Raw genomic sequence first — 14,515 nt, forward strand, 5'->3', positions numbered from 1 at the left:
TAAGTTTTAATGTAAATGCATTCTACCACCGAACTAGTTACAATTTTAATTAAGTTCGTCCATGTGAGCTAGACAACTCGACGGAATAAAGTGGAAAGGTCATGCGACTGAAGGATTCAATTAAACGTAACAATAAAAGCTTTATTACCGCAGTAAAACTTAATGAAACCACATCAACCGCCGCAAGAGCTTCGTCTATTTTTAATGTAAAGTGCAATGCCTCGAATGGTTAATTTACAGCATTTTTCATCTTGCAGAAAATTACGACAATCATAAACACATACATAACTTCACGCCCATCTCCACACCACCATGGGGTACTGGGCCGCCAATTGCTACGACTCTTCCTTTCGCATCATACAGTATATTGTTTAATATTATACAATAAAATTCCTCCCATTATATAACCCTGAAGAGTTTCAAACAAATAGCTGACAAATCTTCTTGTAAGCGAGCACACGCAGTTGGCTAGAACACCATCAGTATTTTAAACAAATTCGAATTAATCTTGAGATGTCCTAAAGTCTAGAACAGTTAGTTTAGATCAACCTAAATAACCTTCCTACCTATCGTCTAGTGATAGACTAGACACATTTTGTATTGGGTTCATCAAAATAAAGACCAAAATTGTCAACAGGGTATTGAAAGTCTGTATTATATTACTACATATAGTTTACCTGTGCTTCTAAATACCGGCCTCCCTTCCCGCTGATAGCCTCGACGATATCGTGCGAGGTGTCGGAGTCTATCGACGTCATCTCCACGTAGCCTTTGGACTCCAGAGACGGGCAGTGCAGCACGCCACAGTTACCGAACACCATCTGGATTTATTAAGGGCAAAACATTAAATATCACATTTTATTAAGCGGGGCTGGCATGTTCTTAGAATAAAAGCCCCTTAAATAGATAAAAAAAAAACAAAAAAAAAAAACAAAAAAAAAAAACATTGTAGTAAGCACAAATGTTGATCAAATTCGAAATTGCTTTAAGATTTTGACGTCGATTACTAACTATATATGTGTCTGTATATTTTTATTACTCAAAGGGCTTCAAATTGTGACAGCCAAAATCGACATACCTAATATTAATCGCATAAAATCACACTCAAGAATGTTATACGCATTAATGCGAGTGCCAAAATATTAATGCAGATATCCAATTAAATATCATCCATTCTCTTACATCAACAGTCTCCACAAAAAGGGTAATATCAGCAAGTTACATTTATTTAAGCCAAACTTAGTGCGTAAAAGCATTTTCAACCAGTGAACCAAGTTGCCAGGAACCCAGTGTCTATACACGCATTAGTACAATATCTTCCGGCTCGATAGTCCGCGGCCATCCCGCCCTGACCCATAAAGATTCCCAGTAAAGGTCGCCGCGGCCCTGACTCCGAGCCGACCTTTGTGCAAACACACCTACCCGTAAAATCTGATTTTAATACATAATATAGGAACGATGATTTTTCTTTCTGTTGGGGTGCAAGAAATAACTTGTTGTAGTCTATAATTATCTTTAAAATTTATAAGCCAATTTTAAGATGCCATTAAGTAGTAAAATTTCCATTAATGATTACTTAAACATTTTTTTAATAAAAGCATTTGAATATTTATCAAATGTTTTTAAAGTATTTTATACATCTGTATGCAAATCATTATAAACCTCTAGCGTAGCTTCCTTCAAGTAACCTTGTCGAAAAGTTACAAGAGTACCCATATAACATTTAATGTTTCAGTATTCTCCACTTAGGATTTGTGGTTACCTCTTTAGCTGCCTGAGGGTCTGCGACACATGAGAAGGTGATGTCTGCCTCCTCCACCACGTCGCATGGTGTCGTCGCCAGCGTCGCTCCCACCTTCTCGAAGTCTTTGCACTGAAGACAAACAATAAATACAATTAATTTATGTACTGTACAGTTAAATTATTTAAGTTTTATAATAAAATATTGTCACAAGAGTCTGGTTTCTTGATTAAAACTATACTTGAAAATACCAATACTTTTGAAAAACAATGAATGTTGAATGCCTAATTTATAATATTAATTGTATAATAAATAAAAACTAAATTCATTAGTTAAATTCGTATTAGTAATCTTTAAAATAATTTCCTCAACAGCGCCATCTGTAATCGTTCAACAAACTGAAACCTTTCGCTTAGCGCCGCTAGATGTCGCTGTATGTCGGGGCGCTGGTACCTGAAAGGAACAATCGATATCCGCGCGCCACGCAGCGGATCGGGCCGCGTCAACGACCGCGCCGCGCAATGGCCGACGCCACGCGCCGCCATTTTGACGGCGATAACGGCGCCTATCTAGCCACCACGCACGCAGCGACACCGGCGAATACCGTGACGACTGTCAACCAAACTCTCAGTACATTCTCGCTACTAACGATACACTGTGTCCATTTGACAAGTTACTGGAAAACGGCTAGGGAATTGATGCCTTTCTAGCTAAAGCAAACCAGCGGATTGTAGTTTTTGTGGTATTTGCAATTTTTAGCAATAATTTATTGACAAAACAGTTGAGTAATTATATTGCTATCAAAATGTATTAGGTATGTGTTGAAAAAACCTGAGTTAAAGCAACTGTGATGCTCTTTTATTTTTGGATGACCTCCCAGGCATTGACAAAAATGCTTAGGCAATAATAGTTGACAATATTAATAGGGTGTGACATTTCGGAAAAGGGCATAACGTACCTAGCGCCCTAGTTATATTCTATACGCCTACACTAAAAGGTATTATACCAATTTGTATTTGCATAGCTACAGTTAGCTGACAAACAGTCCCAGCTGTTCGTTAGTTTTCTGGCATTAAAGATAAGTGCTAAGTCAATAGAAAGAGGATATCGATTTACTCAACAAACATTACGGAAGAGAATTGAGAACGATTGTAAATTCATTTTAATGTTTACAACTATCATCAAAGCATTGAATGTTTATAATAAAACGTTCGCCGAGTGTATTGATAGTTCGCGACAAACTGTAGCTGTAGAGCTACGAAGGTCAATATCATTGTTTGCGCAGATGGCGCCAGTGTCACATCCCGGCTACATACACTAGTGTAGGAGAGCACCCACGCTGATAGATTACAGTGCATACAAAGTGCCGTACAAGCACACACACGGACTATACAGAAACATTCCTTCGCAAAACGTTTGATATGAATGAATGGGTCACATTAGGTCACGTGTGAAACGTTATTTTGTCTGCTTATGACGCCAATATTTAGCAATAATACAATGATATATGAAGGACATTAAATTATAAATAAGTATTATGTAAATAGATTTTCGTCTGCTTACTTATCATCTATTATAACACCTTTCGTAATAGTAAAACATGTTAGTAGGATACTGGTATCCTTTGTGCAATATCCGCATCGCATCGGCGTTCGGTGCAACAGTCTCTTCCGCAATCGTTTAAATAATTGAGATGAAAATGATAGCGGACTTGGCACAAGCACAGGAGTACAGCACTTGTGTGAATTCATAATGAAATCTGATTCATAAAACATCTGCTAACGGAAATTAATCAAGAATTTGTTGTAACTTTTCTACAAAACAAAACATGGTGTACAATTCGATCACGTTGTGGAGATGTCTTATAGTGCTAAGCGTGCATGGTCGGCGTACGAGGTTCACCCCATAGTAGTGTCATTCACAGCAGCTGCAAATGTAGTGGAGCGAGCACTGGCATTTCAGAGCGGTATTTCTACAATATTCCGCGAGACCCGGCTAGCCTCAGTGCATCTGTACTTACTGGTATTGATTGTGCCGTAACATGTTCAACTTGAAGATACGAGAGTGCATTCTAGATAACTTTATTACGGCCTGTGCCGCTTTCTGTGTAAATATTAACGTAGAATATTTACACATTAAAGTTAAGCTATTAATTTTTATTTATGAGGTCTTTAATTATGTTGCGACATGAAATATATCTTTCATCTGCTGGATCAGTTTCCAAATTGCCGCCCACGACAGGTACGTCTCTCTCAGAATAATATTACCCAGCTCGCCGTACTGAACACTCGTTCGAACAGTCTAAATGGGGAATTCATCATTAGGGCCAGCGGCAAATGATTAATTGTTTAATTAATCTCTTTTGTGTGGACACAAAGGTCCAAAAGTGTCCTAGTCATTGTGGATTCAGCTGTACGAGTTATTCCAATAAAGGTCGAAGCCGTCTCTATGTTTAGATATGAATTGTCAATGTGAGAACGTATATTAAATTCCAGGCGATATTGGAATTTCAATATAGACCTAGACCTACAATAGGAATTGACACAATTTCTATCCGTAAAATAAAGTGTTTCTTTTCCATTCAATGTCAAAACAAAACTTCCATTACCTGGATTAAATTATGTATGTGTTTACATTAAAATAACTGTCTTGGTATAAGCACGTGTTTGTTATCTGTGGTCGGTTCTATTTTAGGCCTTATCGCTTTAACCTGTGAGTGAAAGTTGCCTTGTAGTTTACATACACTTTAAGTAATTACTTGTGTTGTCTGTATTGAATAAAATGTAATTCCAGCTCAGAGAGGTGTTCGAATGTACCTACGTTTTCATGACATCGGTCGATATTTTCAGGTGTAGCTTGAATGAAGTTGCGTACCTATCTACCGGTAACAGAAATTTCTTCGAAGTGTTTATCAGATAAACATTTCTGGTCAAGGCCGCTGCCATTCCATTTCAAGATGCCTTTCGCCTCCATGGCGATAGCAATAAATCCTCGCAGTTTGAAAGCTCGGAAAGTGTTTGTTTCAAAGTTTGCCACTGTTAAATTGAATTCAGCGATCAATTTGCCGAGTGCTTTTCACTGCGTAATCGATGCTTCTACATTATTCTATATTCTATAGTTATTGGCCAAGGTTAGCGTATTACAAAGGTGAGCTGAACCATTTGGACTGTTTTAACGCAGTATGTGGTTACTACAAGGATTGTTAACAGTTGTAGAATCAAATAACTAGTATAATAACCAACAAATGAGATTTCAACTAATAAAGCACGATTAATTGAGTGACTAACTATCTAAACCACAATATCAAAAACTTGTCACTCGCAAATTTAATTGGAGCAGTGACTAAAATTGTGGTGAAGATGACTCTTGTGCTTGGAAACAAGACAATGAATTCACTACTAATAAATAAATAAGTACAATCAAATCATGAACATGTACACGCGGCTACGATAACTAGTATACACCAACACATCGACACAACTATCGCTACACAATATCCCTGTGTGGGTATTCCGTAGTAATGTGCTTAAAAACGTTTGTTCATTACGCACACATTGGTATATACTATAAATTATTGTGTCGGTATATGTAAGAATTTCGTAAAAGATTTTATGAATAAAAACAAGGGTAGACATAAAAATAATACTTAACAAACATTTAATAAATCGAACAACGAAAGATCGAGCTACACAAATTATACCCATACAAATATATCTAAAGGAATCTTCTCGTCGTATATTTATGTTATTGAATCCATTACAATATTTCGTAACATTTATTAATTGCACGTTTGGCGTAATGGTTAACGCTTTGAGTTATCAGGCAAGGTGTCGCAGGATCGAACCCAGCAATAACTAGTTCTTTTTGTAGTGTTTATCAAATATTTTTAAACAACATCTAATTCTAAATTTCTAATGATTCGATACTTGAGTATTAAATTTGTAATGTTTGTGGCGACCACGCAACTCTCGGGTCATTTTATTTAGCCCGTTTATAAAGTAACTACCGTCAATTCTTTAAATGTTTTCCAGATCACCCAACTTACAAAATAAAATTATATTCTTAGTTGTCAATTTATGAGCATTTCATTTTCATAGTTTATTGCTACATAATTCGTGTGTAAAGCTCAACATATCTCAACACTTCACAAATTTGAAAAAGGCAGAAGTAATTATTTTGCACGAACAAAAGATAGATCTTTTCTTTAGTGAAATAGAAAGGCGCTTAACGATATCGGTGAGTAAATAAGATAATTATTATGTTGATATTCTGGGTAATTGATTGAATTAATAATTTTATTTTAAGTTCTCTAAAATTATATTTTTAAATATAATAAAATAATGTTATTATTTTTTGTTTTATAAAATACAAAAAATAATAACATTAAAAAATTTATGAATATTAATATTTGAATAATGAATACTTTTTTATTATTTGAATCAAACCTTAGTTTGTTCGACATTATAAGAATGTCGGTAACTTAATGAAACCACGGGCCTAAGCCAAGTGAGTTCCATTTATGGGATTAGGTTCAATACTTGCATCTTCTTGTAAGAACTAAGAATATTATTACGTATTTAGGATGGTGGCTTTTTGCATTGTCATGTAAATTTTTAGGTAACTGAATTTGTTGTAAATAATGATGCAGGTGAGTGGGTACGACCCAGGATGCTGGAGAGCACCAGAGGCACAATATATACCTTTTCGATCTTCCAGATTCTGATTATTTCTTCCTTTAATCTGTATATAATGTATTTTTTCGGTTATTGTTTAAATGTAGGTTTGAGTATTAGGGACTGCTATGTCAATAATGTATGTGTGTTTTTCTGTTTATCTATCATGGTTATATCTGGTCGATTATTATGAATTGTCTTGTCTGTTAAAATTGCTCATCGTAGTATCATCTTGTCACTGATTCTCCAGCACCGGTTTAGGACTATATTGATTATGGCTCGACTTTAGGGGGTAACAGATTGCATTTTATGGCTAGCTTTTGATGAATGATACGGGGCTTGAACGTCTATGGGTGTAGTCAAATGAGCTAAGTTATGCACTGGTGATATGTTGGATCGTCTCAGGTGCGATTGACACTTCCTGCATTTGTCGTTCTGTAAGTTCTTTGAGTATATATTTTTTATAATTCCGTGTATTAATGACTTGGTCTTGGATGGCTATCATAAAACCTTCAGTCTCGGGGAAAATTTATGAACCTAATTTTAGCCATTTATTCGAAGGCTTCCATATCTATGGGGTTGCTCCAAGTTTAGGTGTCTTCCGAATAGTTCCTTAGCGCTATCTATTAATTTTCTCGTGGTATGGGTTTGTTTTGAAACATGTTATTGTTAGACAAATTAAGTGGGGTACAATAGCTGTCGAGTTCAACTTGCTTATGTCTAGTGGTGATTTTACCGAAGAAGTAATTCGAAGGTTTTGAATTTGTCCTTGCCATAACACGTTTAAATCTATTTGTCTCTTCCTCCCTTTTCTCGATTTATCGAAATTCTCTCAATGCGCTAACTTCGGGTGTAAATAATTATGCTTTGAATATATTGGTCCGGATTTTTATTTCTAAACTGCGGATATCTGTTCGTGTCAATTTTAAATACCAAATGAGAATGTTAATACGGGAATTGCAAAAGTTTGATTGCTTTGACCAAAGCATGTTTTGAGTGGAGTTGTTTTTTACATAATAAATTTAATACTGTGTGAACTGTGCAGATAAATCCTTTTTATTTTAATGTGATCTATAATGTTAGACTGATGGACAATAAAGTATTTATAAGTATCAGTAGGATAGATTCAAACGCAGCAGGAGGTTCGTCTGTAATTATTAACAGTACTAATTAGTAAAAAGGTATGAATGTGTCAAGTGTGCGGCATTTAGTCTAGAAAATGACGGATATAGATATCTCTACTGTCGGGCAGTTACACTATTAGGGATTCATAGGCATTTTTTAGATTTGGAGAATAATTAAATAAATCCATATACATGAGATGACTTATGGTTGTATCGGAATTTAATTTGTAACTTATCAGTATTAAAGTAGGTGGGACAAAGGATATCAAGGCAAGGCAAAACCATAGAGGGCTGAGGGAGTCTCCTTGAAAAATGGCATTGGGATCGAATTTCGTCGGTGGTGATAGAATCTGTACCATTAGTAAGGTGTAAAGTTGTATCTCCAATCGACTTAGCATTCTTCAAGAAGTGTAATTACAGTAGGGATTATTTTGTATATTGCTAAAATTCTAAGTAGCCAAATTGGGACGCTATCTTGCTTTTCTGTAATCTAATAAGGATATGGACAGGTTTTCCTTTTGTGCATGAACACATTTTAAGATGGTAGAATCTATGATGAGCTGTTCTTTGTATCCTCTATGTTTTGCCTACATCCTTTCTGTTCTTCTAATTTATATTGTTACGATGGAGATGGCTATTAGTTATTCGTGTGATTAAGTGATAAGTTTGTAATGGTTGGTAGGCATGTAATAGGACGGTACTGAGAAGGATTTGATAATATCACTGCTCTTAGGGAGCATGTTATTATTCGTTTTGTAATGAATTTGGGTATCGGTTGTTCACCCCTGATGAGTTTTAATGTTTTTAGCTAATATGTGATGCCCTGTGAAAAACTCTATGTAAATTTGAACGCTAGAGCCAGCTGCTTTCCAATTTTTTAATCTTCCCTGGACTATTCCACATATCTTCTGGTGTGATATCAGTTAATGAATAATGTTAATACTTTTTTAAAATTATTGATGAATTTATTATTAAGAATAAATAATTAGTTGTTTAATAAATTTAAAACTTAATCTATTTTAATTTATATTAATAGGATACTAATAATAATATTTTCTTAAATATCCTTATAAATAATTTATTATTAATCCTGTTGTAGCTTAAAGGATTTTAGTAGCATTTTATTACTGTGTAAACCTATATATATGTTGATTATAAAATATTGTATAATTATTGTGTTTACAACTAAAGCTACTTGTAGTTATATTTTATTACTATTGATAAGTAACTTTATAGATTTTCATGGTATTTTAAATAATATATTTTTGTTTAATAGTGTAAGTCCGTGCAGTTATGGGTGCGCAGATATGCGGAGACTGGTGATATTGAAAATTGCCAAGCTGGGCCGAAGCCGAAGGCAAATTCGTTAGCCCGGCACTACGACATCGTAGCCAGGCATAAGGCTGATTCCTTTTTCAACGCGCACTGCAGCAACGGCACTCGATGTTTTCACGCAAACAATAAGGAGGCACCTGCATTCTGGTTTAAGGTGCAGGGAGCCACCCAAAAAGATATTACTGCCCACAATGCACCAGGAACAGCGATAAAATTTTGCCAGAAGTTTTATAAATTTTGATAGGGCTAATAATGTGGTTATATTTAACGATGTAAATAATTAATTTCATGCTAGCAGCATAAAGTTTAAATTTATTTGTATTGAATATTTTTTTTGCGTTAACGCTGAGTTATATCGATTTATTTTTCGATAATCAGTTACTGAGCCATCAGCCAAATTATATATAGTCCAAATTAACTACAATGTTTATATTTTTAAAATAATATTAAAATGCAGTCTAGAAAATACGGTGAAGTGATGTTATTGTTATGCGGTTAGAAATTGTCATAATTTCTTTCTATTCAACATGTTAATTCACTTCATTTCTCATTTTTAATAACTTATGTAACTGCTGTTCAACTAATTTGAAACATTATATTTACGCTCATCCTTAACCAACTTAGAGTATGATTCGAAATGTTATAATGTTAAAAACTTATTTGTATTAATCGTCACATTTTTGCTAACATATTGCCCACTCGATATTGAATCTTATAGCAACAGCCTTAAAACACAAAATGGAGAATTCTAATAACAAAAATTTGCTAATTTCAAGAAATAACAATATTTACTGTGAAGCGGAAATTTGGAAAACAATGTTTTAATTAAATTTTTATAATAATTTTATTTTTTAATACTTTTTTTAATTTTAAATTTTATATTAAAAAAATATATATATATAATGTTTCTTATTGTTTAATAATAAGTAATAAACCATATTAAAATTTAATTTATTATTATTTAATTAATAATAAAAATTATTATTTAATAATATATTTTTTTTTGTAATAATCATTAATAAATAAAAAATTGTCTATGAAAACAATTAATAACATTTTTTATTTGATTTATATCCAATATTTATACTTTATTTCTATAAAAATAAATTATATGTAATAAAATAGATATCGTTTTATTTACCGACTTAAATGCTTCTTTTATAGTCTGATTTTATTATACAGAAAACAAAAATAAACTTAAAAAAGACAAACAACGAAATAAAATTCATCTAAAAAATACTTTTTACGTTTTGCTGGTTTCGAACCCACATCGGCGTAGAGGGAGACGATTAGAGCAAGCTCGTTAAACCACTCGTCTACGAGCACTACGTCTAGTTCAGTGAAAATGTTGAATCATATCATCAATTGTAAATATTTTTAACCTTACCCATCTATTAAATTATAAAAATACATATACCGACACAAAATTTATAATATATACCAATGTGTGCGTAATGGTCAAACGTTTTTATGCACATTACTACGGAATACCCACACAGGGATATTGTGTAGCGATAGTTGTGCCGATGTGTTGGTGTATACTAGTTATCGTAGCCGCGTGTACAATGCAAAAAAGGAAACTACACTGCACTGCTAACAAAAATGTGCAGTACATTAGTATGAGGACCCCTTCCGTTAAGTATAACAGTTGGTGTGTCCGTTATGTTAGCATATCTGTCTCCTTCATTAGTCGAAAGCGCCACATTTCCTCAAGTGCAAGCAACATGAGCTGCAACAATGGTGATAATTAAAACTTATTTCAAAATGTCCGTCGTGCTTCGTCGAATGTTTTGTAGGTCGTGCGTGCTCTCTCACCCAACCGCCTAAGGTTGCCACTTCAATTATATCATCATATTTGTGTCATGCACTTAATTCAATTAATCAGACGCGTTTATTTGTACTACATTTATAAATACGTTATAATTATTTGTATTAGTTTATATGTTTAAAGGTTAGGAGGATAAACTTCCACAACATTGACAAATAAGGATATATTATATCTATCACAAATAGGTATAACATAAACGTAATTGGTCGATAATTAATTATATAATTATATTATTCTTTAGGTACCTATTCTACGGCGCATGTAACATAAATCCAAACTCAATAGATGGTATATTTATGATATATGGTGGTACAAAATAGATGGTCCACTTTGGGCACCAATTTTAATTGTTGTTTTACCTTCAGCCATATTCGAAAGGCTGGGAACCCTAAATGCGAGTAGAATTACTAAACAATAGCACGAGCGACATAACAGTACCAAAAAGAATATTACCAGTACTGGGGCAAGTTAACGCCCAATAGTTATTACATCATGTCGGTTACGCTTTTATTTCAATAGCTATTTGAACGTGGTGGTAACAAAACCAAGTAAATCCGCACAAAAACAGGAAAATACTAATTTAAATCCTACTACAAAATACAACAGCACTAGTTAATTAATATTCATAGACAGCCAAGTAATATACAAATACTAAAAACTCACAGAAAACAGAATAAAGATAAAAGAGAGCATTTAATAATAAGCATTACGTCAACCTAGTGTAGGAAATTACTCTCAAACAACGATAAAGGCATTAAATAACCATTACAAATACTGATAACAAAGCGTTTATAGATTAAACGATACAGCCTAAAAGCCTCCGACCTAGCAACTCCCATCCAAGGACGACATAAAGAAAAGATTATTGAAGCGAAGAATTCTCTTAATATCTCGAAAGGCCGATGAATAAAGACGAGATGAAGCTTCATAGTCTCCGTACTGAATAATAAACAACCCAATGAGACCGCAATAATTTATAACAATCTGTCCCGGGACACTTGCACCGAGTTTTGGCGACTGGCCATAGAAAGGGGAAATTATCACTTTGGAGACAGGTGGCGAAGCTGGAAACATTGAAGCGTGTATATTTAAAGGTCGCTATTTTTAAGCGACCGTGCCAAAACTTGAAGAATGTGCAAATTAAGAGATAACTCTAAATAAGACGAGAGACGATGATAAAGATGTAGTTTTATCGAGAGTATCCGCGATAAGTGGCCACGTAATTATCATGAACAATAATAGAGAAACGTATTTCATGTGTGCGAATACAATTGTTATGGTTAATGGACCAGCCATTGTCTTAACACATAAACAATAGATTAAGCGGGTAGGTATGAAATTCTTTCACAGAAACTTAGCATTGTCTGTTGTGGTTTCTAAGTTTGCAAAAATTATAATATGCTAAACATAAAAGACTCGAAATTGCAGAAGAATAGACAGCAGATAAAACATATGAAATAGATGAATATGACGGGAACAAAATAGATGCCGAGTCTATAGCCAGAAATCAGACTAAACTGTTTAGTCTTCATGCTAAGATTGAGAAGATGTAAAGTGGAAAAACCCAATACTATTTGCAACATTGGATCGACCTGGGTTAGCAACGCGGATGAGATTTTAAAATACTTATAACGAAAAAAATATCAAAGGATGTTTCACAAACGTTCACGATAGTCGAATATTTCAACGATAAACGAATTATTGTATAAAATGCTTTGCATTAAAGCCGACAGTGCAAACAAATAAAAGAGTGCAAATCAACAGAGCGAGTAACGAATAAAGTAATCCACGCTCTTTGAAAATAGAGTTGCAAATGAGCTAAACCAATACGCTACAAAGTTACAATAAAACTTTACACTGGTTAAAACGAATGAGCTGAAAACCAATAGGATAAACACACGTAGGCTTAAAATAAAAATCGCGGATCCCTTCGTGTTATTTTTATTACCATGACCGAACAAAATAAACGGTAAGGCCCCCGCGTCGTCTCCAGATCCAGAGCAATCTAATAAGCGAGTAATAGCAGGAAATTCCGTCAACTAATATCCGATGCCTCCGAGCTTCGACACCGATTAGAGGTTCATCGATCACTGCATTAATAGCAGCCCACGTTACATCCGCTCCTCCGTCATCCTATACCTACGTAGCTGTCTAGCTGGTACCGAGAAAAAATAGAACGATTACATACAATTACTAGAAAATGGTTTGTTCCACGTAACGAGACTTCCCAGACCTTGACGTATCGATAATTAAGCTATTTAGCTTCATCACACTGTATGTCAAAACAACCGGGTTATAGTACTTGGCAATGTTCCTGCACATCTCCGTTGTTCCGATTCTTAAGATCACTCTGAAATAGCTAATAACATAGTTTTTACATAATTAATTTGATTCTAAGCCGTCTCAACAAATCAATCAGGCCTAACCTTGAAATAAACGACGTCATTCAAAATTATGAGAGTACTTGTCGTTTCAAGGATTTGTAAAACATTAAAATGAATGTCGTTACTGTCAAAACGTAAAAATTTACAACAATTACACTGAATAGACATGGAGGAGTAAAATCTTTTATGATGAGACAAAAGTCGGACACGTACTCACAACAAGTGCAAGAGAGAAAAAGTAGTAATGTGTAATGTATGATCGTGATGATTTGAGAATAAGTCCACGTTCATTGGTGGGCGTCGAGCGGTCGCGTGTGGAAGCCATAGACACGTGAAAGGAAACACCCGTCATTAAATGAAAAGCTTTTTTGTTTTGTAAATGAGACCGGACTTGTCTTGCGTAACCGACGCGACGCCTTCGAAGGCAAAAAAGTTACACAGTTAAAATTTTTATTGTACTAAGATAAAATTATGTATTCAAGGAAACCTCAAAGTCAGATCAAAATTTCTGTTGGATTTCCTTCGTGTGTATTGACATTGGACAAATATTAATTATGCATTCATTATAAACAAATCCTTACGTCAAAGACTACAAATAGAATTATAGAAAATGTAAAACTTATTGCAACAGCAATGATAGCTATTCACTTTGCTAACATGAAGTAAATATTTTGAGGAATGTAACGTAAGTACGGGACTTCTAACTGCTGCATCATACCAGCAGTAATAATCTGGCAGGGTTTTATTAATATATAATTATTTTCTTGGACCAGCTCAGTATTATTTTGATTTTAGATGTCAAAATTGTCCAATTGTATCCCAGATTTATTTCTAAGTAGGTGCAGTTCATCTCTTCGCAAAAGAGAAGACATGACGCTATAATACCGAAAATAACCTGGTGCATTAAGCATATTTCTGTGGAGACCGGAACATGTTTATGCCAATAAAGCGGTCAGTCTAGAAAATCCGGTCGCGGTCTATCTAATGTTTGTGTGCTACTAAGTAGTAGAGAAAGACATAGAGAGAAAATAGCACATAGAACGGGATATTATGAACCTTGTTGTCAATAAATTTAATGAACTGATAGTATTGCTAGTCAGAAGGCTACGTGACACAACAATGAACATCAAAGAAGATAAACGCTTGAGTAGATTCTCGTATTACAAATACAAATGTCTATAAATGATGTAATGGTGTACGCACGGACTTGCAGGCAGTATGGAATATAAATATAGAACACCTGGGCATCGGCACGAAGCAAGCAGGTCACCTCGAGTACTTAGAAACAGCAACAGTACCGCGGCTGTTTATAGAACCAGTTTCTGATAAAAGAAAACTGATTGCTTTCATTTATTCGTTCCTCTTTAACAATTTACTCTTATATTTTCCTTACAAGCATTGTTGCACCTACGAAAATTCCCAAAAATAAA

At 34.4% G+C, this 14,515-nt stretch overlaps 1 protein-coding gene and 1 long non-coding RNA gene across 5 annotated transcripts in view; one reads left to right on the forward strand and one right to left on the reverse strand.

Annotated features, from left to right (window-relative positions):
* The window catches only part of LOC118270927 (cytokine-like nuclear factor N-PAC), a 50,578-nt gene that overhangs the window by 3,881 nt on the left and 32,182 nt on the right, over positions 1-14,515 (reverse strand). For all 4 annotated transcript variants that reach the window (XM_050695982.1, XM_035586745.2, XM_035586744.2 and 1 more), the window contains exons 8-9: positions 1,763-1,873; positions 678-821 (exon numbers count right to left, since the gene is read on the reverse strand). In XM_050695982.1, the coding sequence (XP_050551939.1) occupies positions 678-821; positions 1,763-1,873 (255 nt within the window). The remainder of the gene's footprint in view (positions 1-677; positions 822-1,762; positions 1,874-14,515) is intronic.
* Positions 5,729-9,728, forward strand: LOC126911069 (uncharacterized). Its single transcript, XR_007705637.1, has 2 exons — positions 5,729-5,977; positions 8,815-9,728. It is a non-coding gene; the product is annotated as an uncharacterized LOC126911069 (long non-coding RNA).

This window comes from Spodoptera frugiperda, chromosome 9 (genome assembly GCF_023101765.2).
Source record: "Spodoptera frugiperda isolate SF20-4 chromosome 9, AGI-APGP_CSIRO_Sfru_2.0, whole genome shotgun sequence".
NCBI classification, from domain to species: domain Eukaryota; kingdom Metazoa; phylum Arthropoda; class Insecta; order Lepidoptera; family Noctuidae; genus Spodoptera; species Spodoptera frugiperda.